The sequence below is a fragment of the Camelina sativa genome, chromosome 2 (genome assembly GCF_030686135.1).
Source record: "Camelina sativa cultivar CO46 ecotype springtype chromosome 2, ASM3068613v1".
Taxonomy (NCBI): domain Eukaryota; kingdom Viridiplantae; phylum Streptophyta; class Magnoliopsida; order Brassicales; family Brassicaceae; genus Camelina; species Camelina sativa.
In genome coordinates, this window is record NC_141881.1 from 29,772,281 (window position 1) to 29,800,235 (window position 27,955).

General features: G+C 35.1%; 2 protein-coding genes, 1 long non-coding RNA gene and 1 pseudogene across 15 annotated transcripts; 2 read left to right on the forward strand and 2 right to left on the reverse strand.

Annotated features, from left to right (window-relative positions):
* Nucleotides 1–2,385: 2,385 nt before the first annotated feature.
* LOC104741402 (uncharacterized) lies at nt 2,386–7,988 on the reverse strand. Of its 11 annotated transcripts, none has more exons than XM_087492027.1 (17): nt 7,521–7,955; nt 7,296–7,421; nt 6,886–7,108; nt 6,395–6,801; nt 5,836–6,291; nt 5,322–5,648; nt 5,159–5,245; nt 5,029–5,074; nt 4,741–4,936; nt 4,533–4,627; nt 4,191–4,342; nt 4,001–4,053; nt 3,700–3,882; nt 3,462–3,623; nt 3,323–3,384; nt 3,130–3,232; nt 2,386–3,031 (listed from the first exon to the last, which is right to left on the reverse strand). In XM_087492027.1, exons 1-5 carry the CDS (start codon nt 7,854–7,856, stop codon nt 6,103–6,105), a joined length of 1,281 nt encoding a protein of 426 aa, XP_087348153.1. In that variant the 5' UTR covers nt 7,857–7,955; the 3' UTR covers nt 2,386–3,031; nt 3,130–3,232; nt 3,323–3,384; nt 3,462–3,623; nt 3,700–3,882; nt 4,001–4,053; nt 4,191–4,342; nt 4,533–4,627; nt 4,741–4,936; nt 5,029–5,074; nt 5,159–5,245; nt 5,322–5,648; nt 5,836–6,102. The 11 variants fall into 11 exon arrangements, with proteins under 11 accessions (XP_087348153.1, XP_087348141.1, XP_087348125.1 ...); XM_087492015.1 differs by having other exon boundaries at nt 4,001–4,080; nt 5,029–5,059; nt 5,322–5,733; XM_087491999.1 differs by having other exon boundaries at nt 4,001–4,080; nt 5,029–5,059; nt 5,322–6,291; nt 7,521–7,988.
* Nucleotides 7,989–9,382: 1,394 nt separating this feature from the next.
* On the forward strand, nt 9,383–10,813 carry LOC104741467 (uncharacterized). Its single transcript, XR_002034098.2, has 4 exons — nt 9,383–9,564; nt 9,641–9,791; nt 9,880–10,402; nt 10,527–10,813. It is a non-coding gene; the product is annotated as an uncharacterized LOC104741467 (long non-coding RNA).
* A 1,594-nt stretch (nt 10,814–12,407) lies between these two features.
* On the forward strand, nt 12,408–16,361 carry LOC104741476 (nucleobase-ascorbate transporter 6-like; annotated as a pseudogene). The gene is made up of 14 exons (XR_015584881.1): nt 12,408–12,532; nt 12,695–12,840; nt 13,317–13,415; nt 13,513–13,689; nt 13,803–13,903; nt 14,041–14,116; nt 14,228–14,289; nt 14,389–14,561; nt 14,708–14,803; nt 14,919–14,992; nt 15,080–15,141; nt 15,239–15,397; nt 15,847–15,888; nt 15,995–16,361. The product of XR_015584881.1 is annotated as a nucleobase-ascorbate transporter 6-like (transcript).
* An 8,135-nt stretch (nt 16,362–24,496) lies between these two features.
* On the reverse strand, nt 24,497–27,896 carry LOC104741488 (uncharacterized). Of its 2 annotated transcripts, none has more exons than XM_010462368.3 (9): nt 27,535–27,896; nt 26,776–27,167; nt 26,356–26,656; nt 26,036–26,266; nt 25,602–25,945; nt 25,431–25,508; nt 25,196–25,270; nt 24,893–24,996; nt 24,497–24,781 (listed from the first exon to the last, which is right to left on the reverse strand). In XM_010462368.3, the coding sequence occupies exons 1-9, from the start codon at nt 27,791–27,793 to the stop codon at nt 24,778–24,780; spliced, it is 1,788 nt and encodes a 595-aa protein (XP_010460670.2). In that variant the 5' UTR covers nt 27,794–27,896; the 3' UTR covers nt 24,497–24,777. The 2 variants fall into 2 exon arrangements, with proteins under 2 accessions (XP_010460670.2, XP_087348295.1); XM_087492169.1 differs by having other exon boundaries at nt 24,893–24,992; nt 25,192–25,270.
* Nucleotides 27,897–27,955: the final 59 nt, after the last annotated feature.

Below are 27,955 nucleotides of genomic sequence, written 5' to 3' on the forward strand. Positions count from 1 at the left end.
TAGACTAATGTTTTGAGTTTTCATCTAATTTCTTAACTATTAATTTATATATTATTTATAAAATATTTTTTTAAGAAGTACTTCCTCTGTCTCACAAAGATTGATATTTTGGGATATTTTTTTGTTTCGCAAAGATTGATGTTTTGTAAACTTCAAGAAATAATCATTGAAAATATTTAAATTTTTGAATTGTTATTGGTTTATATTTTCTCTCTGTACAAAAAAAGTAATTATAAATTAATTTATAAATAAAAACTAAAAATTTTCTTAATATGTGTGAAATTATCAAAACATCAATCTTTTCTTTATGAGACAGAAAGAGTATTATTTATAAAATATATACATTTCCCCTATTCACTCATAAAAAATCATAAATTTATTAACAACTATACATGGAAAACAGCAACTCAAAACATCAATGTATTAAATATAAAAAATATTTATTACATAAAAATGTAGATAACTCTAAAACAAAGTAAACGTGTACTTTAGAAAAGAAAACTGTGGATGAATTTCAGGAAGCACGAGCTTGAACAAAAAAAAAGTCAATGGAACAAAGAGTAATCAGATTTTTACATTATGAGAAGAAAGAAAACTCAAGTTTCAAACCATGAGAACCACGTGTTCAAAAACTGATAAAGATCCACTTGAACTAGACAACTAGTCGTCACAAAAAGTGTATAATTATTTGTTTTTCGACATACAGTGTGAGTTAATAAGAATCGTGCATGTATCTTTTTGTTTTAGATTTCGGCTCAAGGATTTCATCAACGTGTTCGATCTTATCCGACACATGTCTCTTTATTGGCGGATTCTCCAACCAAATACGTTGCCCTCATCATGTAATGAAATTATTTTTTCTACCTAGCTAGCTACAACTCATTAGACTTGTATAGAGCTTTGATTCAATTAATATAATTAGAAGTTTAGAACCAACATACGTGCAATCATATGGGACACAATAATCTTTGATAGTTCACCATTATTTATCAACAATACATATGGCACAAATTTGTATGTACTTCTATCGATTATGAAAATATATTTTTTTATTAGTAAAAATCGAGTTTTACAACAATGAAAAATGTCTAAAACATAAAATTTATGGTTCGAAATATGATCGAGAAAAACCGCAAGATTTTATGCGTTTCGATCAGAATTGGGATTTAGCCATGAATATAAGAGACTCTTTGCATCTCCTCTTCTCGACACTTTTTTATCTTGGTCTCTGGCCGGCATATATATATATATACGGGCCAACTCCTTAAGATGCTTTACAAATGCTTTTTTTTTTTTTTTAAGATGTCTATTGCATATATAATATTATGCTATTGGGACCTTATCAGCTATCGTATATTATTCGATATTCCCTTTGATTCAAAAGATCTTCGAGAACCCCCAAGAATCAAATTTCATTATTCAATAAACCCCACTTATGTCATCACGTGCTGGACCTTATAATTAATGATTACATTACTAATAATAGCCTTTGTACTAATTAGTACTAATAGATGTACTAATTAAGTGAAAGATTCTAAAACAACCTATGTGGCTATGTGTAATATTCCACTAAGGCTAATTTTGATTTGATTATATTCTTATTTACATGCTGCTTGTAAATGTATGCGTACTTTTTTTTTTTTTTTTTGGCGTCAGTAGCAGATGCTTTCAATTTTTTTTTGGTAGTTAATGGTTTTAACATCGATAGAGAGCAAATCTAGCTATCTGTATTAGTATTTTTAAAAATTGACATACATTTATACAAACAATTTTGCAACGACGGTTCAATTCCGCGCATCACAAAAGATTATGCATACAGACTTACAATAAACAACTCTACTTACATCACATCACATTAGAGATCTATATTATAAGTTTATCTCCATTAATCAATAATAATAATTTGAATTATTTACGTATCAAACCTAAACATAGTAGAAAAAAAAACGTAACATCACAAAAATGTTTTAACCTTTACAGCGTTTGAACCGAGTCTACGTTTTTTTTGTAGTGATATTATTAAATTGTGGCCACCAGTGCGGGGTGTCCAAATCAATCTTCATTTTTTTTTTGTTCCCTGTGTGATTGCCATGTTGCGTCGACATTTAATAAAAGTTTGTTTTAAAAAACGTTTTACTTCTTTATCAGTTTGACACTATAGTATAGTTTACTTCCTTCATCTTTTCAAGCAAAAACAACTTTGTTGATCAAGTTTAACTATTTTTTTTTTTTTTTTTTTTTATATCGAAGAGAATACCAATTTTTCTTGTTAATAAAAAGCAAAATCCTTGAAAGTCTAGTTTATAATGGTCAAACAGTCCAATATATGTTTGATAACTTCTTTCTAAAAATAAAAAACGAGCCTACACATATTCCCGTTTTCCATTTCTTTTTTTTTTTTGTAATTTATGAAAATGACATTTTTACATTTGTAAGAAGAAGAGAAAAAAGAAAAACTTTCATCTACCTAAAACAACTTTGTTTTCGTTAATCAACAACTAGGGGTTGAGACAATCACTGAGCAAATAAAATAAGACAGCAAATACGACAGCGTTGGTCTCCACAACGTGGTTCACCTGAATCAGAAAAGTCCTGCGTATGATCTCTTATCCAAAATGCTTGAATACGACCCGCTAAAGCGGATCACGGCTTCACAAGCACTAGAACACGAGTACTTCCGAATGGATCCTCTCCCTGGACGTAACGCGTTTGTAGCCACCCAACCGATGGAGAAGAATGTGAATTACCCTACACTCGTCCAGTCGACACAAACACGGATTTCGAAGGCACAACAAGCATCAATCCTCCTCAAACAGTAGCAGCAGGAAACGTAGCAGGAAACATGGCAGGAGCTCATGGAATGGGCAATAGATCGATGCCAAGACCAATGGTTGCACATAACAGCATCTTCTTTAGCACCATTGACAATATGACTGCGTTTGCTAGATTGAAGATTCCTGACTCTGCCAGTTTCACTACTCTAGGAAGATCCTGTCTTGCTCTTCCTCCATATGACCCTATCACTTTTTATCTTCACAAATATTGGAAAAAACAAAAAAGAAAGAGATTCAATATCATGGTCAGGACCAGTGAATATTCTAAGTAGGACAAGAAAGTAAGAACCCAGACCTTCCTACGAACAAGTCTATTTATGTCAATTTCTCCAACAGAACCAGCTTTTGAGAGTCCAATCATCACAGCTTTTCCACCATCTTCACAAATCATCATGGCCCTGTATCCAAGTAAGTAAAAGTATCAGCTAAAAAGTTACAGTTGTCAGATTAAAGAATCGGATGAAAGCAACTACAATTCACTAAGTCACCTTAGCACAATAAGAACAGGTTCCACAAGGCATAATGAAAGCTCCAACTACACGAGACCCAACTGGAACATAAAGTTGAGACATTCAGAATTATAAACAAAAACATATGATTCCATTATAGTGTTGAAGAAGAAAGAACCTTTTAATGATCTGTGGTTTTCTAGAATCGGAACTCATTAGAAACCCTTGTCCTGTAACTCTGTGGTTTTCTAGAATGGATCTCTCTCACATTTAAGTTTAGCTCACCAAGTAGATCAGCCACTAATTTTGTAACCATATCAGTTGTACAGAAGACAATGACCTTCAGGAACAAGAGTTGGTTAGAAAGGGAAAACAATAGTCATCAGGGTCTGCAATATTAGGCGCTGGTTTTATACCTTATAGTTCACATTATCCATTATGTGTTCGCGAAGAAGTGTGTACAGAAGAGAGAAATGTCTGTCCAGAGATGCAATCATGTGCGTTTGTCTGACCTGTTGATGTGTCTCACCAGTGCCTTCGTGAACACAGTTAACAAACTCGTGATCCCGCCTCAGAGCAACAAGGCATATTTGGCGAACCTTTACACCAGAAAAAAAAAAAAAAAAAAAAAAACACACAAATCAAGACCCATTACAACAAGGGACTATCGTAACAAAAACCAAAACCAAACAAATTATGCAAGAAAATGAGACAGACCTCTTCAGGTACTGTGGCGGAAAATAGAAAAGTTTGTCTCTCCTTAGGAACCGCTGAAATTATCCTCTCAAGGTGGTCAGCTTCATCAAGGGAATTTTATGGAAGTTACAGATACGATATTAAAGGGAATTTTATGGATTTGCTCCAAAGATGAGCCTCAACTATATAAACCAAAGGAAACAATATTCACCTGACAAGGATTTGTTTGCATACGCTTTTGCTCTAAACCAAGTCTTGTGCCTCCAATCACAACTTGAACACCAACTTAGTGTATGGTATGTCTCACCAAAAACGCTACAGTTTTCCCCGTTCCTGTTTTGGCCTTAGCTAGGACATCTTTGCCTGGAAAAAGTAGAAATGCCAAGGAAATTAAGATAAGTTATAATTGAGGTTCACAAAGTTTGTGAGCTTTTCTTTCTACTACTGGATTTGCTAAGGTGTCACAACTTCCTAAATCATCATGGTGTTGTTTTCTTTCAGCAACATTGATTCAATAAGCACCATTTAAAAAAAGTATAAGAGAAACACATACCTTTGAGAATTACAGGAAGAGTAGCTTCCTGCACAACAGTCATTGTCTCGTTGATTGCTTTTAGCGATAAGGGAGACAGTGGATACTGATCGAATCTGTTAAAGAAACATTTTACCAAGTGATCAGAGTAAAAAGTAATGAAAACTTTTGCAGGAACCTAACTCTGTCTTGTAGATAATTCAACAGCACACAAAAGAAACAACGTTACCTTGTCTTAGTCAAATAAGAGTTATCTGCATTCTTTGCTTGATCCGCTACTAGAGCATTCTCCTTATCAAACCCAAAAGCAGAAACAGCTTTCTTCTTAAGAAATTCATAATCTTCGTCCTCTTCCTCATCTTCTTCACTAAGCAAATCCCCAATACCTCCCATTGCTAAACTGTCTCTCCATTTTCCCTTCACCGCTGTTAACAAACAAAAACATAAAGGAAACAAACTTGTACATCCAAAATCTGAAGCTTAAGACTGGATCCACTAGCCCCATATAGAAACTTACCGTTTCAATAGAACTACAGAATTACATCTACCTGAAACAAAAACCTCTGAACATGTAAAAATACTTTGTTTCATTAACCTGAACTAAAGCACTAAACCAACAAGTCTACCGCTTTAAAACAGTAAACTACCATGTTTCTGCTGCTTTCCTTATCATCTGCTTTAGGATGCCGCAGTTTCTTCTTCAGCCAGTAGTCTTGCACTATCGATAATATCATCTGCATGAGTGAAGCATGTTAGATTACATAAGTAAAACCCGAGTATACACCTACAAATGTGTAAGTGAGACATTACCTTCCAAAGTCCGATCTACTTCTTTTGGGGCATCTTCTTGTGAAGGTGATTTCTTTGGTCGACCTCTTTTGTTGTTCCCGTCAACAACTTTCCTTAAAGCTGCAACTCCAGAACCAACACTTGGATCACCAGACAGCCTTGCGCTGACCTCATCAGCTCGGACTGCCATTGGATTTGCAGTGGCTATAGCAATGACTTCGGGTCTCATTCCGCTGTACTTCCTCACAATCTTCCTCAAGACTTCCGAGACCGTTCTTTCCATGTGAGACAAAGGGACAATTCACAGGACAACTTGACAGAGCAGCATGAGCATCAACTGTACATCAACTGCAGCAAGGCTAGGACTATTCAATATCTTCTCAAGAACACAACAAATATTGCCTCTAACAATTATACCACTTCTGGACACTAGCTGTAACATTATACAGCAACGTTTTCCAAAGAAAGTTAACACTACACAAGGGAAGAAGAAAAGAAAAAAGAAGGATCTCGCCAATATAAGAAAAGGACTTACTCAGGCAGCGTCGATTAAAGCTACCAACTCACAAAACAACCACAATCCAAATTAAGATACTAAGTCTCAAACACTGTTATTACAATAGTGGATGGAACACGAAACGAAACAGTACGGGAGATAAGAGAGAGAGAAAACTATCACGATCACTAAATCTTCCTCAAATTTTCGAGCTCAACAAAGATATTTCTATCTATTTTATTCAATAGTAAAACCCTCCACTTGTTGTCCACGAGTTGTTCGAGTTTAGTAGACTCCTTCGGTGACTTAAAACTCCTTTATATGTATAAGTTGCAGCGCATCTTCAATATCTTTAGCAATAATCAGGATGAACTCCTCTCCAATTTCAGCGAAAACGGCTCTTTGGATTTGCACATCTAACTTGAAGATCATCTCAACCCCCGGATTGGGTTGATCCACCTTCCTCAGGCTACCCGGGATGGGAGTGTTCTCGTCCTGCCTCACCAAAAAAAAAAATTATTATTATCACTACTCGAATGTTATATATATTAGAGTATATATTAGAAAGAAAGATTATATATTAGAAAAAGTTCTTTACCATTGCACGTGCTACTCGAATATTCTTATCTTGCTTAGATCTCTCTTCTAGTCCTTTCCTGTGGGCTTGACTTCTCTCTTTCTTTTTTTGAGCTTCTCTCTTCGAACTTGGGTTTTGGTGAACTTTGTCAGGAGGAAGGCCCAGAAAATGTCTCCACTCCCATTGGTGAGCAAGGCGGGTAAAAACATCATCAGGTCCATTTACTACAAGTCGATCACCCACGTTCATTACGGTGTAACCGTCATCAAGAAATGTCTTCATCTGTGATCTAAAACCCGTGTCCCCTGAGATGAAGATGTGATTGGCTGTATGACGATTGTTAGACGTATCTGCACGGAACTTATCGATCTCGCCTTTAAGACAGACGTCTGAAGCCTGGTTGCCCTTTGTATCTCTGTGCGTTGGTCCTGAAATTAAATAAAAAAGTCAATTCTAGTTCACAAAAAAATCAAAGTCAAATGTTTTTCACAACAAATAAAAGTCAAACTTACTAGGAAATGGGTTCGCATGGATGATTTCAACAAGCTTCCCCATTTTTGGTTTGTTTGAGTTGGTGTAACCAACAAACACATGTATCACCACTGGTCCTCGCAAGCCTTTACTTTTAAGAGCGTCTAGAAATTTTTGATATACCTCATCGTGTTTAAGATCACTCGGGATCTCCTTATTATCGTAATCCCACCAGAAGTGGTTCACACGTTCCTCAACAGCTAACTACAAGAAAGAAAAAGAAAACATATGCGTAAGAAAAATCAACTTTTAAGTTTCATCTCTCTCTTCTTATTCTAGCTAATACCAACCAACCACATATATGCGTAAAGAAAGAGTAGGAAAGATCTCATATAATCAAACAGTGATGATCGAAGGTTTCTCAAATATGCGTAGAGAACTAACATCATACCTTGGCTCGCTTGTCTTTTGGTGTCGAAGTAGAAGCACCTTTCGCACTCTCATCCTCGGAATCAGGTTTCGCTTCTTCTATCTCCTCATCCTGATCCTCTTTCGCTGCTTCTTCTTCGTTAACTCCCTACGAAGGTATATAATAGGAGAATCTTTTTCTCAAATCTTATCCAAACCAACCATATAGTGAATCAGTAATATATAGATTCTCTAATGAATAACGTACCTGAGTAGAGAAATTACAAATCGGTTTGGATGGAGGCAACAAATCCTCAGCATTGGGAGTGACCTGAGAACTCCTCTTACGCTTACTATGAACCGGCGGTGGTTCGGAAGAAGAAGCACGTTTCGCCTTCTCTTTTTGGCTCGCACGGTCCATGTGAATCGGCTGAGTCTCTACCACCGCCTCTTCGTCTCTACCACCGTCTTTACGGCCTTCTCCTTTCGTCGTCGATTTCGTCTTCACCTTAGCTTCGGTTAAGTCGTGAATCGGCTTCGTCGCCTCTTCGTCTCTACCACCGTCTTTACGGCCTTCTCCCGGCGTCTTCGATTTCTTCCCCATTCTACCACCGTCTCGAGCGTAACTAGGGTTTAATGCCGGTTGAGATTTTTGGATTTCTCTTTCTCTCTTCTTCCTTCTTTCTTTTCTGCTGTACTTTCACGTCCACAGCACAAAGTTTGTTATTTTTTTCTTAATACTGTCTTTTACTGTTTTGCCCATGGAAAAAAGAGGAAACAATGCCCTTACTAAAGGGCTAAAATGGTAGTTAACTTCTATACGTTTATCTCCTTTTTGAATAGTCACAGTTATTAACCGAAGAATAAAAGGAGACGTCACAGTAATTGATTGAACAACTGGTGAGGTGATGTTGTCTTTAATTTTCATCAGACACCACTATTAATGGGTTAATAATTTGCCATTACAAACCCTTAATGGATCTTAGAAATTAGGCCCAAACAGAAGTTATATATTCACCTGACTGCGGTAAAATATTGAAATAAGTTTTTTTGCTTGTCAAAATGTTGAGGTCTAGTAACATTTTGGAAGTAACATTTTCGACTACACCATACTAATTATATATCTGGTAATTGCGACAAATGATCATGAACAATTATTTTATTAGGTAGATGAATATAGAGCTTTTAGTGCAAACCACACGAAAACGAGCGAGTAGTGTTTTTGTAACTAACATTCTTTCCCATATATATCCTATAAAATATTCCCCTATGTTGTTCTAAAAGACATGCAAATTTTTTTTTTTTTTAATAACATTCTATTTTTGAGCATGACAAACAAAATAACATGCTATTTAGTAAGAGATAGATCAAGTGTTCTGTAAAAACATCATAGTAGATTAAATGTGATTATATCTCAATACGATTAGAAAACGTAGATTACAAAAACATTTGCAAAAGAAAAATAAGATGGAATTCTTTTCTTTTGTTTTTGTTTGTGTAAAGAACAATTGTACTTTGAAAGTCTTATCCAATCATTTAAAAAATGTCGAATGATCTGATATTACTAATTTCACACTATATAAATTAACATTCTGGTTCCTCTGTCTCTGTGTAAGCATCTCAGAGATGATAAATGATCTGATATTACTAATTTCTCTAGATATTTTGGTAAGAAAGTTGGTTTTCTCGCTCTTTACTGCAGAGAAAATGCAGGGTTATTGGTCTACAAAAGAATAACATCTGTGTCAATAGGAATCACAAGGAATTTATTTTATCTAGAAGACTAAAACACTTCAGTTTTATCTTAAATAATAATAATGTATTTTAGATATTCACTTCTTTAATATAAGATTTTTTTAGATTACATACTCGACTTCAAATGAGTATCATATGGTATCAATGCAATGGTAAACAAAGTAAGAAAGTTGTTAATTCATTTTAGCTATAATAATAATGTGTTTTTTTTTTTTTTTTTTTTTTTTTTTCTTTCAAAAAGTGAAGCAAGAAGAAAATTCAACAAGAAAATTATTAAAAGTTTTACTTATTTGAACACAAATCTCACTTTATTTGTTTTGTTTTGTTTTCAAGCCTCTAGAAAAGAGATAGGTTAAAAAAAACTTTACTTAAGGAGAGAAAAAAAAAAAAAAAAAAAGACTAGAGAACTTTACAAATTAGCTTAAGGAGAGAAAAAAAATTAATTTTTGTTGTTGATCATATTGCAGTGGACTTGGTAGCTTCTCAAATGATCCGAGGTTGAACAATGTGGTGGGACATCTTCTTTATTCCTCTATTCTTGTACTTTACCATGGCTGGTGAGTTTAGCTTTCAATTCATTATAGTTCAATAAACCATTTGCAGAACCACATACGAATTTGCTTGGTTATGCAGGAGAATTAGCCACAGAACCATGGGCATGTTGAGAACGACGAATCTTGGCATCCTGCAAGTCTAACACGGCTTTTTATTTTGTTCTCTTGTTTTAATCCTTTTGGTGTTTCTTAGATTCACACTGCCTCTTGTGATGCTTGCTTTCTACTTGGTAAAACTTAAACAAGTTTTATTTTGTTATGGTAACTTAAGCTGACACATCAAGTAAATAGAGGCTAATGTTTCTTCATCTGATTCAGTTGGCTGAAGTCCGGGGAAAAAGGGTTCTCGACTTGTTCCTCCCTAAAGAGAAAACGGATGTCCTCACTTCTACAGCTTGTTGGACTGCAATGGCTGCTCTGCTTATCTGCCTCAAACTGAAAAAATCTGTGAAGCTGTTGAGAAAGTTGTGGTATGATGTGGTGTTGTGGAGGTTTCAGAGCGGTGGTGTTGTGGAGGTTTCAGAGCGGATCCGTTTGAGGCTTTGATGTGGCTCTGTTGGTGGCTCAGTTTATGTTGACTTGTGTGTAGTTGTTTGTTGTTTGTAGTTTTTTTTGTTCAGGCTGCGACTTTGGCGAAGTGTGGAGGAGTTAATGAGACATGGTGATTGAAACCGTGAAAGACGATTTGCTCCGGCACTTTGGTTTTAGCTTTTGTCACCCCTGGGGGAAGTGTGTAGGGGAGTCTGATGTTGTGAGTAAGGTGGAGCCGGCTTATCCATCTCTCGTGCTAGCAGCAACATTGGATTCTGATGAGCATTTCCCAAGCCGCTAGCATTGGATGGTGCACATATTTCTAGCGTTTGAACTTACAATTATGCTTATAATTATGCTTTATCTTAATCGATTTTGTTTTTTTCTTTCTTTCTGCATAAGTGACATTACATATCTCTGTTTCTTTGATGCAGACCATCGAAATTAATGTGTGTGAGGGTTAGAAGAGAAGAAAGAAACATTGTGAAAGTGAATGGTTTGCGTATGAAGCTAGAACCATACAAGGAGATTGTGTATGCTGCTTTGTTTGTCATTATAGTTCAGGTTACAGTTTCAAACACTTGTCTTACCAGTTTAGTTTTGTAATTGTAGATTTACTCAGATTTGTCTTTTTTTCTTCAGGATGTAAGCTTTTTGTAATTACAGTAAAACCTCTATAAATTAATACTCTTTAAATTAATAAACACTATAGATTAATAAATTTTGTTAGTCCCAAGTCGGGACAGTGTAAAAAATAACAAAATTCGATAAGATAATAATTTTTTTGAAATCCCCATGTAAAATATGGTCCCAATAATATCATAAATTAATAATCATGTAAAGTTACACACACACACATATATATACTGATATAGTAAAGTATGTTTCTATTAAACCTCATATCTATAAAACAATTGTTATGTTGTATTTTCAAACTATAATGATATAAAATATTCTGTAACATTTCATAAAAATAGCTAAAACTTTTTAAAATTTTCAATTTCTAAATATGCATCATTTACATTTTGATAATTTGATAGACTAGTAAAATACGATAATTGATACTCTTATTCATAAATTTGAATATGTATGTCATGTGTATAAGTAAATTTGTCTATAATATTTGTAATTTATTGTCAATAATATTTTTTAATTATTTCAAATTCAATTCCAATACCATAAAATTTACAACATCCAAAATTCTAATTTTCTTTTGCAAAAATTGTCTCAATTCATAATTTTAGAAATTTTAAATAATTAAAAATATACCTGTAAATTAATAATTATTAATTTACACTATAAAATAATAATAATTAATTTACAGATAAATTAATATCACTATAAATTAATAAAATGTCTTAGTCCCAACATTATTAATTTATAGAGGTTTTACTGCATAGTTTAATCATTTATACAACTTCTAATCTATTTAAACTTTTAAAATTTCAAAAAACTATATTTTCAAAATAAGAGATTCATAATTATATACTACCATTGGAGGATACAATTTTAATTAAGAGATCAAGAGTTCTTAGAATTTAAACAGTACACAATTAATTCATACTTCCTCGGTTTCACAAAGAGTGTCATTTGAGAGAAAAAATTTTGTTTCATAAAGAGTGTCATTTTACATTTTCCAATGAGTGTTTTAATGCTAAATTTTCTTTTTTTACTCTTAAACCCAAAACTATTTTTATTGAATTTAAATCATTAACTACTTATTAAATAGGGGTAAATATATAATTTTAACTTTTTTTTTTAATTTGTGTAAAAAAAAAAACAAACAGTGTTATGAACCTACCCATAATATTGTTCAGTAAAGGAAGAAAAAGATTCCTCTCGTCTCTTCCTTTGTTCACGTCCCTTTCATCATTTATTTTTTCTTCTCTTTATTAATTAATTAATCATTTATTGCTGCCCCCTCTCTCTCTCTCTCTCTCTCTCTCTCTCTCTCTCAATTCTTTCAAAAACTATACTACTAGTATACATTAATTTTTATATACAAAAACAAAAACTCATACGGCGGTATTTTGAGCACCGCTCTTTTTAACTGATTCACTGCTTCTGTTCAAAATCCATGATTACTATTATTGACCACCCAAAAATAAAATAAAATAAATTTATACTCTATAAATTGAAACTCTATATGTAGTAGAAAAAAGGAATATTTTTAAAAAAATCTATATCAATTAGGTCTATAACTCAATTTACCAAATCAAGAACCGCGTTATAAATTGTTCATTAATTGCATTTTAAAAGATGAAATTGCTAACAATAATATATGTTGTCCCATTACTACATTCATAATTATTATTTTTTACTCCCGTTACACACACCTCGAGTTTTGCAGAGAAATTAAGTTTTACTTTTTTTTTTTACTCTCTTTATTTCTTCTTCGTTCGTCGTCTTCTTCCTCTCTTTCCCAGAAGCTGCCACTGATGTGAGTTTACCACCACCCTTCCGATTTGTCAATTTTTTTTTTTCTCTTTTTTATTTGGCACTGATTTGTGCTTAGCTTACACATTGCAACTAGATTCCCCGATCTGGGGGGGGGGGGGAGTGGAGAGCTTTTCTCTTACTCTCTGTTCATTGTTTATAGCAGAGATATAGAGAGAAAGAGAGGTTAAGAGAGGTTAAACATGGCAGGGGGTGGAGCTCCAGCACCCAAAGCAGATGAACCTCAACCTCATCCTCCTAAAGATCAACTCCACAACATTTCTTACTGTATCACCAGTCCTCCCCCTTGGCGTAAGCCTTCTTCTCTCTTCTCTCTTCTTCTTCTAGATTCCAAGTTTGTAAAGCTTCTTCTTCTTCTTCTTCTGTTTCTTAGAGATTTCTTTGTCGGTGGGATTTTACTTTTGAACAATGTGTCGACGACGAACTCTTGTTTTACCTGTAAGAGCTTGTTCGATTCTCGTTAGATTTGTCTTTTTCTTCTTCTTCTTCTTCACTCTTCTTAGTCTTACCTAATCTGTTGCTAAATTTGTGGGGTTTGTCTTCTTTTATTATCACTCTCTGGGGTAATGTTTGAATGATAATGAGTTACTATTTTAATCTCTTCCATATGTTCAATCACACATCTAGACTTGTTTCAATGTTTTAGCTTCTTTGGTGGATTAATCGGTTTAAACCCCAAATCCAGAGACAGTGTGTTGCAATGAGTTGGTTTGGAGTTTTGTAGCTTCCATAAATACTTAGATAGTTTCTTCATGCTTGTGTTTCAGCTGAAAGCTATTCTTCTTGGATTTCAACATTATCTTGTGATGCTTGGCACAACAGTGCTCATACCTACTGCTCTTGTTCCCCAAATGGGAGGCGGATACGTAAGTCCTCAACAGCGTTTACTTAATAATAATAATGAAGTAAGCAAATTAATTGGTGTCTGTAACTGTAAATGAATTTGATCTTGTGTAATTTCAGGAAGAGAAGGCAAAGGTGATCCAGACTATTCTCTTTGTTGCTGGAATCAACACATTGCTCCAAACGCTGTTCGGGACTAGGTTGCCTGCTGTTATTGGAGCTTCCTACACCTTTGTACCGACAACCATTTCAATCATCCTCTCTGGCAGATTCAGTGATACCTCAAATCCTATTGAGGTATGACTTTATGACTTGCTTTCTTTTAGTTTATCATGTTTGATTTCATCATCTCTATGACCCTATCTTGGTGCTGTTATAACAACAAAGAATATGTTTTGCTTTGTTTTTAGCGCTTTGAGAGGATAATGCGGGCAACCCAAGGCGCCTTGATTGTTGCTTCTACCCTTCAGATGATTCTTGGTTTCAGTGGTCTCTGGCGTAATGTTGTTAGGTTAGTCTGGAGAAAAAATATGGTCTCAATCTCTCAGATATTTGATTTGCTTCCACAGCATTAGCTTTCTCAGAAAATGTCTTCAGCATTGCATTAATGACGAGGCGTTGTTAATTTCTTTTGTATATCATTTTCAGGTTCTTAAGTCCTATTTCAGCTGTTCCCCTGGTGGGTCTCGTTGGTTTTGGGCTGTATGAGTTTGGTTTCCCGGGGGTAAGTCTACTCTAAATGCACTGAAACACAAACAGTTTTAATGAGCACTTATGAGCAGACTAGAAACTCTTTATTTCTTCAGTTTGTTAATATCCCTTTTTTACATTTCAGGTTGCTAAATGCATAGAGAGATTGGACTGCCTGAGCTTCTTATTCTAGTATTCGTTTCACAGGTAACTCACTTAGCAGATTAAAACCTGTCTAACTGCCAAAATCAAAAGCTATAATTACTACGGTTACCTGATCTCATGTGTTCATGTTTCCTGCTGCAGTACCTGCCTCATGTGATCAAATCAGGGAAAAATGTGTTTGACCGTTTCGCTGTGGTGATTGTGTGGATCTATGCTCATCTTCTTACAGTTGGTGGCGCTTACAATGGTGCTGCACCAACTACACAAACAAGTTGCAGGACAGATCGTGCTGGAATCATAGGTGCTGCCCCATGGTAAGTGGTTACAACGCAGCTCTAGTGACATTTCCACCATAATTTTGTAGTATTAAGCAGAACAAAAGAGCATGAAGAAATAGAGTTATCAAAAGATAAGTGTGATCTCATTGGATTCATTGTTAACATTAGTTTTTTAAACTCAGGATAAGAGTTCCATGGCCTTTCCAGTGGAGTGCCCCGTCGTTTGATGCTGGAGAAGCTTTTGCAATGATGATGGCTTCTTCTGTTTCTCTAGTTGAGGTCTGTGATTATCTTCTTCACGTTTTAATCTTTCAAAAACACAATGATTATGCTCTGTTATTCTGTTTATTCATTCTTGTTTCTTCTGTGTCTGGCTGAACTTTAACGTCAACCGGTGCTTTTGTCTCTGTCTCGAGATATACGCAAGTGCAACGCCATCTATTCTCAGCCGCGGTGTTGGCTGGCAGGTAACTCAGCTACATTTGAAGTTCTGATGTTGCTGAATCTATATTGATCGAATTCTGAAGTGTTTTATGCTATGTTTTGTGGAACAGGGAGTTGCGATTCTAATATCAGGGTCGTTGTTTGGCACTGGAGCTGGTTCCTCTGTCTCTGTGTAAGCATCTCAGAGATGATTAAACTAATGATCTGATATTATTAAATTTCTCTAGATATTTTGGTATGAAAGTTGGTTTTCTTGCTCTTTACTGCAGAGAAAATGCAGGATTATGGGCCTTGACACGAGTTGGCAGTCGAAGGGTTGTCCAGATAGCTGCAGGCTTCATGATATTCTTCTCTATTCTCGGTTAGCTGCAATTCTTGCTACGACACCCCGATGGGCTCGCTTCTTGCTTCATCACATTTTCCCTCTCGTCAGTACTCTTCTTTCCCTCTCTTTCTTTCTCGAGTCTTCAATGTTGAATTTGAGATTTGATTGGATTGTTTTCTTCAAGATCTGCTGTAGTGATTGTGATTAATGATTATGACTTTGAGTGTGAATCTGATAGGTCTTTGAGTACCTCTGGATCCATGTGTTTCTCTAAGTACATTACACATCTGTTTGTGTTGCTTAGTGCCTACTCTGTAACTCTGGATTCAGTTCTGAATGTTTTGACATATATATAAGTCTAGGATGTGTCAGTTTGTTGATGACATTTTCATGGATGATCAGTGTTCTCTGAAATGAAAGAACTGGTTCAAGTATGAAAATATGTAGATTTGAGATGATGAGAGCTCTTCTTCTTGACACTGTAAGTTGCTTTGGTGTGCCTTATATCTCAGTGTGTTTTCTACTCTCTACTCTCTTTTTCTTAGGGCTCAGAGTACCAAAGATAATGTCAGAAGAATCGTTCAGCATTTGAAGGTTTCTTTTTTTTTTTTTTTTTTTATATGCTTCTATGATCCTCTCTCACTTGCATCTTCTTCCTTTATGTGAATGGTTCTGAAGCATTAATGACTCTGTTTTGTAGAAATGTTCACCTACAATGTTGATTGTGCTTATAACTGCACCACCAATTGATGAAGCTGGGCGGCAAAGTTATGCAGAGTGATGCTTCCTTTTTGATCATTATCGATCATTCCCTAAATTCATCAACAGGTTGATCTTTTGATATAAATTCATGAACACAATTCAATCTTGAGAGTAATGAACTTATGGTGTACTTACTTTATGTTGTGGAACACTTATGTGCCTGCACTAGCTTTTCTATCTTTCAATTTCTTCTTGCGATGTATTCCAATCTGAAGGTTTCTTATCTTCTTCACTGTCAGATATAATTTGATTGCTTCTCTACTAGTTGATGACAATAAGAATATATGTTAACTTGTTTATTTTAATTCGTATGAAAGCTTAGTTATTGAAAGTAAAGTGGACAAATATATAGCAGTATATATATCAAGTAACATTACACCTCAACCACACGAACACACACAAAACCGATATACAGTATCTCTCTGAATACCCTAATCAAGATTACTCTCGTAACTAGCGATAATAATTACGAAAGTAACTATAAGTAAGACTGTCTAAGCAAACAAACCTCGGTACATAAATTTAATTGCTTCTCTACTACTACTCATTACTTACGACAAGAGAAAAACGTTCTGATTAATTTATCAAACCAAGGAGTTTGTTTTAGTCGAGGAGCCATTCATCAAACCGTGAACCTACACCGTTGATATATATATATAGCCACCATCGTCAGATTTTCCTACGCCTCCGTTACCACCATTGGATCGTAGCATTGATCTTGCTGCCAATCAAGCGATAACACAACTTCGGATTTGGCTTCACATCCGTTATTGTAGTTACCCTTTGATGATCTTCTTGACGATTATAATGTTAGATGGTCATAACTGGATAGCATAAGTCTTTGGCATGCCGAGATATCCATGAGACCACCTCCATTTCCATTGCTTCCCGGAGAAATCCCATTAAAATCCACCATTGTTGTTATTAAGATCTAACCCGTGTGATTCAGACCCTTGTGATGTGATGATTATTGTGATGATGATGATCTCCGTTACTTCCATGATCAACCATGACCAGGTCGTTGTCATTATTCCCTCCCATAAGATCATACTTAATTACTGTCCAGGAAATCAGTAGGTCTAGGGCTCTGCGAAAGTAAACCCCCCCCCCATACTTGCTCTCCAAGAAACCAACGTTACTGTGCTCCGGAGTTGAGCCCACCAAAATGTGAAAATCCTAGAGGTGAGTTTTGGTAATTTTGATGAGAATTTGCTAATTAGATCAGTGGTATTAGTGGTAACGATGTTGGATGGCTTTTTGCCGGAAGAAGTGGAGGAGGAGGATTTAGAGGAACCTGGTTTCTTGTTTTTCCGGCATCCATCCCCAACTGGAATATATTCCTTAGAGTGCCGCCAAATTTCAAATTTTAATGAAGTACGTATAAAACACAAACAGATCTTCATAATATTTTGTCATTTTTGTGTTTATAGTTAACAAAATAATTTAGCTTGAATTGGTTGAAGTCCTATATATCTTCATTTGGAAAAGAGACAATATACAAAAACATTGTGAAGAGAAGTGAGACCCATTTTAAGAGAGACAATATACAGAATCAAGAGAGAGAGGGAGAGGGAGGAGAAGAGAAATGAGATGAGAAGGCAAGGAAGAGTTTGGGGGTTGGGATGTGTTTAAGAAGGAAGCGACAAGAAGACCCTTCTTCTCCTCGGGATTGCTGTCTCCACTCAAAGCTACTTCTACTACTTAAGTTACTAATACTATTATTAGTTCACACACTTATATGTTTTTTTCTTCTTTTTTTTTTTTTTTTCCAAGTTTAATACTGTAGTATTTTATATAGGGTCTTTTATATATTACTATAAATCATTTCAAATTAATAAAACGTTATTTCGAAGAAAAATGCTTAATGTATCTCTCGGTAATTCAATTATTGATACATTAAGCATTTTGAAATGTCTCTCTATAAGTTAATAAGTGTATAGAGATACGGGTGTGGCGGAGAAGGAGGAAAAAGAAAGCGTCGGTGGTTCCAAAATCTTCGGACCCACATTCTTAGGGTGGGTCTACGTCAACTTGACCAAATCGTCTTTACCAAATCCAACGGTTACGACTAAAGCCATGGGACCTAAACGAACAAGGTGAGCCGTCGGATGGGTTCAGAAATAGCGGCTTGATCGTCACACAACAGAGACAAAAGTGAGAGACAATTCCTAATATTTTTATCGTAAGTTTTGTCTGTGTCTAGTCCACTACTGCCTACTGGGACTGGACTAGAGACTAGACTAGTAATGGGATGGGTTTCCACTCGCTCGCTCCTCTCAAGCAAAATATATATTCTCTTGCCACATGTCACTTTTCCTACATGTGTTGTTTGTTAATAATATGGTTCAAGTTTTTTGTTTTTCTGACTGCCCTGAATCATTAGTAAATTATTCAAAGAGTTAACAAAACCACTTTTGATATTTTCTTATTATTGGATTTCGAAATAAAGGTTAAAGAGTTTGATCCGATGATAAAGAAGAGACACAAGTTTGAGAGCTGTAAGTAAAAGTCAATGTATTTAAAACCGGACCGGTAACTGAACCGGAAAGCTTCTGGATCATGAGTCAATATGGTTCGACTGGGGTCAATTGGGTTTAATTGATTTTGATGATATTTTTATAAATAATAGGTATGAATAGGTTTTCTATTTTTTTCAATAATTATAACTATGATATAATTGGATATGCCAAATAAAATACTTCAATAATCATAATGTTTTAAAAAAACCTTAAAAAGTAATAAACTCAAAGTGTAACAAACTCAAAGTGTAACCAGTACTAATAAAATATTTTAAAAATTCAAATTTAAAAACAATAAGAGATAAGAGTGTAGAACATTCAATCTTCATTCTCTAATAAATCTTACTATTGCTAATTTGCTAAGAAAAAAACTAGAAAAGGTAATTAATTAAATTAATTGCACTCATTTTTACCAAAAAAAAGTAGAACCTGGTTTTATCCGGTTAAATGGTTCACCGGTTTTTGGTTTTTTGGCAGGTTGATATGGTTTTTTATCGGTTCAATTTCTTTTGGGTTTTGATATTAACCCAACCCAGACATGTTGCCGGTTCGCGGGTTAACGTGGTTCGACCACCGGTCCGGTCCGGTTTTGAAAACATTGGTAAAAGTGCTTTTCAATAAACAGATTTCGTTTTTTTAGATTAAGCATTACGCTTGTTAATTAACCAGATTATTTACCCGACGGTAGGATAAAAATAGTCTAAAGTTATGAATTTGTTTTTCTCTTTTCAAACCTTATTAAATAAAAATATAATACTATTAATTACTATCCTGCAAAATGTTAAATGTGGTTAACGATGCATTAACTGTTAGGAAAGTATTTCCCTTAACTGATCATCAAAGAAAAGAGGTTATTTATAATCTGTTTTCTTTTCTTTTTTCTTTTTGTCTCTGAATAACTCTCTTCTTTTTTCTTTTTTTTTTGTATGTAAAAGTTTCTCCCTTAGCCGGCTTCCATGGATTAATAACCTTCGAGGCTCAAACTTCGAAGTAGTCTTGCCAGTATCAATACAATAAAACTAGAATGTGTTGCTCTCCTCATCTGACAACTCAGCATTTTAGGCTCTTCTCAGCTTGACATCTCAGTAAAATCGTTAGTCAATAAAAACATTTCAAATAATACAACTCAACATGTTTCAACCTACAATAAATCTCTTTTTTCCATGTCATTTTGATTTTATTTTGTTGGGCTTAGTTTTTAAGATTAGTAGACTTAAAATAAGTTGTAGTGGAGTCCACAAATTCATATTCTTCTCAAATCAGCCCAACCGATGAGTAAATGTGAAAACAAAGAAAAAATAACGTGATTGGTTTACAACCAATTTCAGAAACTAGCCGAAAAAGACTCGTATTAAGGGATGACTGAGTTGATAGTATCGTAGGTGTAGTCATCCTGACCCAAATATTGTATTGATATATTCTCGTACAGATTGTTTTAATAAGAGAAGAATACTTATATATATGCTAAGATCTCGATTTTCATTATGGTTGGAGTCTTGGAGAATATATAATCTTCACGGGAATTCTTCATATTAAAATTGACGAAAAAAAAGAGAAAAAACTTGTAGAATTGAAGTTGGTTAATTTGCAATATTTAAGAATACTAGGTAAGATCCGCGCTACACCGTGAACTATTTTTAATAATTATTTAGTTTAAGATAAATAAGATTGAGCATTTTATAAACTTGTAGAATTGGAATATAGTAAACATCTTTCTACCAAAAATACAAGATTATGAATTTTCTTTTTTATGTTTTCTTTTACTGAAAATTATTTTACTTTAAGAAAAAAACAAAAATCTTATTTTATTATTCTAAACAATGTTTTAAGTTTGATCCATAAAGAAAACCAAAATAGCATGCCGTCGACTAAGTTCCATCACGAATTACTTATTTTTACTTTCATTTCAGTTAATAATACTGTAAATGACTGTATTAATATATGTTTATCATTATAAAATTTTAAATAAAATCTTAGCTTAATTTTCCTATATATAAAAGAAAATATCTTTTATGTTGGTTTGAGTTATTTGTTTTGAATATAGTTTTTTGAAAAGAAATTGATAGAATCCTCCGTCTGTTCTAAAATTGATAGACTTGATTAATCTGGTCGGAAACTGATTGCTCCCCGAAGCATTTGCAAAAATTCAAGGTTTCCTTGTTTTAAATCTCTATAACAATTAATTTGAGGTCCATTTTAAATAAAATAAAATAAAATGTGATATCTGATCAAGTCTGGTCAATTAACAAAAACCTAAAACCAAAAATATTATCAATGAACATTGTCAAAAAATATATTAATAATGTTTTTTAGTTACAAACACATATAAAATTATCTAAAAATAATAAAATAAAACCAAAATATAAAACAATCCCGCGGCGTAGCGCGGGTACTATCCTAGTACTAATAATAACATTGAGTGTATTTATGAAAATTCATTTAATTAAGAAACAGTTTAGTTATCAAATAATCAAATTAAAGCGAGTTTGAGATTGCATATTTTGTGGTGGAATACATATATACATATTAATTAACCCTTGCGATTCACTTAAGTTCAATAAGAACAAATAAAATAGAAAATACAAGATCCTTAAGAGTTTGCCGAACTAAACAATACATCAAAAAGATACGGAAGAGATTAGCTAGGTTTTCCATGAATTTTGGGTGCACTACACAGTCTTTTGATACTTAAGAAAATGAAAAAAAAAAAAAAAACATAATTAGTTTGGTGTTTTGTCCAAATTACACATTACAAAATGCAGATTCTAAGAGATCCCCATGAAGCGTTTATATTACAAATTTACAATATATGATGTTACGACAGAGATTTGATACCTACAAATCAAATGAATGATAAAAATAGCTTAATATGTAGGATTGGTCGTCAAAACGAGAAAAATACTGTGTGAACAAAGCCCAGACCTAGTCATAACCTAGATTACACGAATACAAACTTCATTTAGAGGACACATTACATACTGTTAATCATTCGCATCACACAATTGTATTGGGTAATTAGGTAATGACCCGAAAATACAAATAACCTTAAAGAGAAAGCTTCGTAACTTTATGTGACAAGTGGGAAACTGAAGATTGTAAGGATCTAGGGAGAATACTTCATAGTTGATTCATCACATGATATTTTTTTTTTTTTAAAAACTAAAAACTAATACTAAAAAGAAAGGAAAGAGGAATAAAAGGGCATCGAGAATAGTGTGAAGAGAGAATAAGACAATTTCTTTGGCACATTTATATATATATATATATATATATATATATATATCTCCACAATTTAGCTAGCGAGACCCACTTTTTAAAGATAATAAAACTGTATCTATCCCGCCCGCGTATCTTTTGTTCCATTGCATTGCATCACTCGTTATTTGTTCGTTACATCATCATGAAATTATGAGTCTTAACGTACGAGATAACATATGATGTTGATATACAATGTACAACATTTGAAAAAAATAGAGTATATAGGTAAATATGTCGAAAGCTCGAGAGAATTGTGTGATTTGCTAGCGTTAGGCAGATGGAGTACTAGCTAGTAAATCGAGTATTCTTAAGGAATTTACAATTTCGTATAGGTGGTACTAATTAAGGAAAGCAGTAGAAGCATATCAAAAATTATTCCAACTTACTAACAGCTTCATGCTTAAGCCAAACCAACGTAACTGATCAAACACAATAGCTAGTATTCATTTACAGTGATGATCACCACTAAACCATCACATTAATGAACTGAGGCTATGTCTAATTGAGATCACAAACCAACAATAGTGTGTTTCTTCTTGAATGTTCATTAACACCATGATCCGAATACGTGTCTAATATACGAAAATTTTGATTATGTAGTATATAGTCCAACTCAACCATATGTATACGAATTTTGAATATTTCTATACCCTATCTTTAATTTATCAGTGAAAATGGAATGGATTACATATGCTTTCAAAAAGGTTGAGAAATTGAGATACCTATTTTGTTATATGTCAAGATGTCAAACCTTATGCTTTCAAAAAGGTTGAAAATTTGAAATAATATTCGACGAGAAAAAAGTATATAAAATAAGGTCTAGTATTCCTTTTTTTTTTTTTTTTTTTTTCTTAGTATAATTGTAGAATATATTCCTCTCTACTTTTGTGGGTCGTATACCTCTATGTTTTGTAAATCACGAAAGTAATGGACCTAATCTCTCTACATGCATGGTGCACAATTTAGTTTACGAATTTCGATTCCTATATATATATTTTAAGCTAAAAAGATAAACAACTCGAAAACTTTATTTGCATGTTACGACTGTTCAACGTTGTCTGTTTCTTCTTCATCATTATCTTTATGAGTTTCAGTTTCAGTAGTAGGCAGAGGCGGTAGCAAATCCTATCACAAGCTCTAATATCCCATCTGTGTCGATTACTCGTACTTCCTGTCCCTCGGCGGCCTTCTCTATGATCTACAAGAGAGTCACACAACAAGTGAGTTGATATGTTTATATACAAGAAAAAGAAAACTGTTAAACGCAATGGTAGATATATGTTCATGACAACAGAAGCAACAACAAGAACAATGTTGGTGTACGTAACAGAACTTAGTGTGTGTTGACTCGCAACGAGGACACTTTTGAGGATGGTCGTGAGGCTGAGAGAGGCGATAGTGCAGCCAGCAGCCAGTATGTAGGCTGACGATGGATTCGAAGAGTCTAACATGCTTCCTAGTCCTCCTGATGACTGAGCTTCCTAACATTTACAATGCAGAGAACCATATCAAAATGTGGAATTTCTCTATTTAAAATGTGGAAGCTTCCTAACATGCTTCCTAGTCCTGATGCATGAACCTGTGTTGTTGGCAGCAAGATTGCGCTGGAAAATAGCTTCAAAATCATCACATATATCTTCTACTGACTCTTCAGTGTCCTTGTAAGTCCTTCCACAGTAAATCCCACTGAAACTCAAGCAGACAACTTCATATTTTAGTTCAGTTTCATATTTCCTTATATAGAAAATTAGAAACACAATGTTGGTGTAAATACAATGAGAGGGAAAGAGAAAGAGGGAGAGAGATACTTGATGATGCCACCCACTGGGAACAAAGATAACTTCACCGGGTTCTTGAATGCACTCAAGCGAGGTGGTCTAATGTGAATTAAAGACGTGGTGAAGGAAGAGCTTACAGATTGAGGGAAAGACCAGCTGATTTACCTTCTTAAAAGCGGGGAATTAAGTTTACTTCACCTCTTCAAAGATGTTATATAAACACAATTCTTCATGTATCCTGCAAAAAATCATCTAACTATAAGGCTAACACATGAGTGAAGAAGAAATGTGGATCACAGACACTTCACAGAAAGGTTACATGACCAATAGGATAAAAGAAACAGTTGCCTATCATAAACAAGATGACTTTGAGGAGGAGGAAGAAAAAGCCATCTTTTTTTCACAACATACGTTAGCTGACCAACTATAAGATCTAAATACAGCAGCGTGTAGAGGTGTCCAAGATCGATCCTGTAGGCAAGAGTTCAGAAATCATCAGCCTTATCTCAAACAGACAACCATACAAACAGTTCGTCTGATCTTCTTACTCAGACCTTTTCAACCCATATAAACAGATAATCATAGCAGCTAATTTGATCATACTTCCGGTAGAGACGAGTCGACGACAACAGCACAAAAGAGACTCTCTAACTCGCTTAGAGACTTCCTCTACAAAACGCGGCGTTTAGCCGGAAAATGTCTAAAAACGCTGCGGTTAAGGAAGGAACATTCAGAAGGTGAAAAGGTCCCGTTATGTACACGTCCCATTATGTAATGGCTTGCTTACTGTGTATATCAAACGGTGAGGGTGTTGAACTCTCCGTATGGGCCAAGATATAGAAGAGGGAGGAGGTTTTCTGATGGCGTTCCTTTCGAAGTTGAAACTTGAAAAGATTTCTATGGCATTCAAATAAATTTGAAAAACAACAACCTTCAGTTTACCATCAGTAACTTGCTTTATATAAGCATTGTTTTTAAACAAGCAAAACGAAATGAAAAATACAATAGTGCTTCAAATTGAAAGACTACAAACGAAAAATTACACAGTGATGACGGACTTGGTAACAATTTCACACCGCTCTTTCTTGTAGGTTTGAGATTTTCGATTAAAGTATGACGTAAATGAAAACCCGTCCCCAATACTTTCCTCCTACGTTTGATCTCTTCTACCTACAAAGATTATATCAAATAATGAAACAATGAGCCCTTGGAAAAGTGACAACATGAGACTTTCAGGCTTAATTTTAAATTACTAATATATATATTTATAAAAAACATTACTCTTTCTTGCAGGTTTGAGATTTTCGTCGAGGTCTACTACGTCCACGATTAGTAAGACGTAAACGAAGAGGAAAAATAGTCCGGAATGCTTTCCTACGTTCTTCCTACAACATATCAAACAATGAAACATGAGCATTTGGAAACATGGGACTTTTATTTATTTATCTCAGTCCCTTCTACTGCACACTTTTTTTTTTTTTTCTATGTTTTAGGGCCTTTGTAGCAACAAAACAGAGCCAGTAAACCAATTACATGCTTTCTATCTGTTGAAAATATTTAGTTTTCATTTAAGAAAAAACTTGCCTGTTGGAGCCAATGCCCTCGATCGTACTCGGCTGATTTAGTTTGCTTCTTCAACTTACGTCTCATCTCGTGTACCTAACAACATTGTATACGAATGAAACATGGGACTTTTTTTTTTTTTTTTTTTAATCTGTCTCTACGACAGAATCAAGAAGCACACTTTCTTCTTTCAATTAATGTTTTAGTGCCTTTTAGCAACAAATCTTTAGTTTAACATTAACAAAAAAAAACTTGCCTCTCGCCAAGCCTGTGGATCGTACTCGGCCGAATGAACATTCTCCTTGGGTTGAAAATACCCAATAAAACGACCATCCTGCTTGACGACGAGAGTGGAAACAGTTAAACAATGAAACAATGTTAATTATGATACAAGGAGACAGAGAGAGAGAGAGAGAGGGATACTTACTCGTCGCGTATGTTCTTCAGTTGAGAGATGCGTCCTGAAATCATCAAGGCTTTCGTAATAACAGTAGCAAATTTCGCAATAAAATACTGAGGTGGATTCACTTTCACTGAACTTCTGATAAACGTGGCTTTTTAACTCTGAACGAACGTGTACTCTGGTCTCTGAAACTGTGCATAAAAATTCAATTTCACTGCAATTCAGAAAGTGTTTTCTTGCCTCTGAAAGAGTGGGAAAACTTTCACTTTTACTGCACTTGTGAGGAACGTGTTTTCTTGTCTCTGAAACTGTGGCAAAACTTTGACTTGTACTGCACTTCTGAAGAACGTGTTTTTTTGTCTCTGAAACTGTGGAAAAGAAATTATCGTAATTAGTTTAATGGTTATGTCAAACAGTACTGGATGGATGATCGATGAGAGGACAGACAAAATAAACACCTGCAAGTAAGCTTTCCCAGAACCACTCGGCAGAAGTGAGCAGGGCTGACATTTTGCGAGGCCTCCATGAATAAGCCAGAAAAAGCTTGTGTTTGTGCACTTGTAGTAGCGTGACAAGACAAGGTGAATAGACCGGTTCCAAACTATTCGTTATGACCATTATAGTAGCCGGAGGAGGATTAGAATCTACCCAAATCTCGATATCTTCATAAATTACAGTGCATGTGTTAGCTGTTTCAACAAAGGAAAGCAGCTATTGATCAGTAGGCATAGACGATGAATATTTTTAAACCGCCCTAAATTCCAAAAGATGGACTAACCGTAAAAGGAATGCACAACATTGACTCCAGTGGAAGAGAGCCCTCGCAGGAGGTGATCAGGGATACGGTTTAGGTCGCCAAAGGCAGTGATGGAGACAGGACCAGAGTAGCCAAGATTCTTGAATGCCGCTTCTAAACTCGGCCGGACCCGGCGAGCATCGTATCCCTTGGGGATCGGACATTGAAACAAGTTCCACCACACCGCTATCTGAGCTGTCGCGTATTCAGGCGTCGCCGGGTATTCCTTTGCCCACTCCTCTGTTACACAGTCAACTGCTGTATCCGTAGGGTCTATATCCTCCTGCTTGACAGAGAGAGTGGAAACAGAGGTAGTTGCTCAAAATATGTAGTAGACAATGAAACAATTGATGATATACAAGTATATATATTTAGAGAGAGAGATAGATAGAGGATACGTACTTGTCGTTTATGCTTATAACTCGAGAGATGCTTCCTGAAAATTTCAGGGCTTTGGGAATCGAAGTTGCAAGATTTGCAGTAAAGCGTGGCAGATGATAACTCGCCCGTGTCACTGCGCTTCTCCTGAACAAGTGGTGCGCTTCTGGACTCATCATCCGCGTAGCCTAGTAATTTTTCCCAAACCCACTCTCTACAAGTTTTCAGGATTGTCATAAACCGATACTCGATTGAAGAAACCAGAAAAAGGTTGTATAGCGTCCGTTGTTGTAGCCGGGCCAGATCCCAAGCGAAGACAGTGTGCACCTGATTGGATATGATCATCATTGAAGCCGGAGCAGGATTTTTACCTCGCCATTCCACCATATCCGCATACATGAGTGCGTTTGTGCTTTCTGTTCCAAGGAAAAAAAAAAAGAAAAAGAGATTACTTTAGCTAAATTAAAGTATTAACCGTTTGCTTAACCAAAACAAAACAGAGCAAAAACACAAAAAGTGAGGTGAAATGTGCTTTCTGTTCCAGAAAGTACCAAGGAAAAAAAAAAGGATTAAGTCAGCTATTAACTTATTAAGCGTTTGCTAAATTATTTTACTAATTATTATTTTATTTGTGAGTTTATTAAATAAAAGAAATAAACAGAACAGAGCAAAAACACACAAAAAAGAGTGTAGTTTTATTATAGTACTACCGAACCTGTTCCCGTGTCAGTGCTACTTCCAGTTTAGAGGAAATTTCCAGAGATCGATAAAATTTGGACTTACCGGGTCTGGTATGTGCAACAGCGACTCCAGTGGAAGAGAGCACTCGCAGGATGTGATCAGCGGTTTGTGTTTGGTCGCCATAGGCAGTGATGGAGACAGGACCAGAGTAGCCAACACTCTTGAATGCCGCTTCTAAACTCGGACGGAAGAGACGAGCATCATAACCCTCTGGGATCGGACAGTCCTTCATGTCCCACCATACCACTATTTTAGCAGCCTTCGCCGGTTCCTCCCACCACATTGAGAAGAGATTACTCATCCCTCTTAACCCTAAAAATCTAATAACAGACACAAGTCCCTCGATCCGTATTAGGGTTTCTTTCTTTTTATATACACCAAACTAATGGGCTTCAGTGAAATCCAGTAAAGGTGTGGACTTACGACATCGTTAAATTTATTTCTATAATCCAGTAAAGGTCAG

Excerpts from the sequence above, each read along its gene's own strand:
- LOC104741402 (XM_087491999.1), bottom strand. The coding sequence starts at position 7,856 with ATGGGGAAGAAATCGAAGACGCCGGGAGAAGGCCGTAAAGACGGTGGT. Across the intron at positions 7,422-7,520 it reads TTTGTAATTTCTCTACTCAG|GGAGTTAACGAAGAAGAAGC; the intron begins GTACGTTATTCA and ends ATACCTTCGTAG. Across the intron at positions 6,802-6,885 it reads CCATGCGAACCCATTTCCTA|GACCAACGCACAGAGATACA; the intron begins GTAAGTTTGACT and ends ATTTAATTTCAG.
- LOC104741488 (XM_010462368.3), bottom strand. The coding sequence starts at position 27,793 with ATGAGTAATCTCTTCTCAATGTGGTGGGAGGAACCGGCGAAGGCTGCT. Across the intron at positions 26,657-26,775 it reads GTTATAAGCATAAACGACAA|GAGGATATAGACCCTACGGA; the intron begins GTACGTATCCTC and ends TCTGTCAAGCAG. Across the intron at positions 25,946-26,035 it reads CTGGGAAAGCTTACTTGCAG|TTTCAGAGACAAAAAAACAC; the intron begins GTGTTTATTTTG and ends TCTTTTCCACAG.